Here is a 706-nt window from a genome sequence, read left to right as displayed (position 1 = left end):
TCAGTATTATCACACTTAAACACCCAAGTGCTAACAAAACAAAAGAGGCTTTTGTTTAGAAGGGCAAAAGAACACTGTGGTGGAGGTGGGGAAGGACAGAATGTCATGCACGAGACTGGCTGAGAATTAAAAGAGGAGCAAGCAGAAAGGGAGCAAGGAGCAGGTGGGAATGGGATCAGAGTGGGCTGGGAAACCCAAACAGCTCCACAGGCTGCTGTGAGCTCCGGGATGTGGAGAACGGGCTACAACACACAGGAGAACAGTGCAACTGACAACACTAAAAAGGAACAGGTTTTCTTGCTACTTTTTTTTTTTCGTTTGGTTTTTGGGTCTTTTTTTTTAAGCTTTTTATACTTTTTTGTGTTTTTAAGTGCTTAAATAGTGGAACTAGAATTAATTAGCCGCACGAGAAATAAAATCCAAAAAAAGGGTCGGGATTTTTTTTTTTTTTTCCTGGTTTTTCTTTTTGGCTCCCTTCAGTTCAGCCTGATAAGGTACAGCCCCTTCTCCCCCCGGCGAGCCCAGCAGCTGCCCATGAGGTGGCACAGCTACATGACAGACACGGGCTGCAGGGGCGGACAAGGGGACACGCTGCCCTCCTGCCGCGACACGTCGGCGCCGCAGACTCCCCCGCACACCTCCGGGGCGAGGTCCTCGTTGTACAGGCGCTTGATGCCGTCGTAGAAGTCGTCCACTTCCATCTCCT

General features: G+C 49.2%; 1 protein-coding gene across 1 annotated transcript in view; it reads right to left on the bottom strand.

Annotated features, from left to right (window-relative positions):
• Positions 1-548: 548 nt before the first annotated feature.
• CCNI (cyclin I) overlaps positions 549-706 on the bottom strand; it is an 8465-nt gene continuing 8307 nt past the window's right edge. Inside the window, exon 7 of the mRNA XM_009073848.1 lies at positions 549-704. Within this exon, the coding sequence (XP_009072096.1) occupies positions 549-704 (156 nt within the window). The remainder of the gene's footprint in view (positions 705-706) is intronic.

This window comes from Acanthisitta chloris, unplaced genomic scaffold (genome assembly GCF_000695815.1).
Source record: "Acanthisitta chloris isolate BGI_N310 unplaced genomic scaffold, ASM69581v1 scaffold5084, whole genome shotgun sequence".
In the NCBI taxonomy this organism is placed as follows: domain Eukaryota; kingdom Metazoa; phylum Chordata; class Aves; order Passeriformes; family Acanthisittidae; genus Acanthisitta; species Acanthisitta chloris.
The sequence above is the reverse complement of the archived record's forward strand: the minus strand, read 5'-3'. Positions and strand labels throughout refer to the sequence as shown.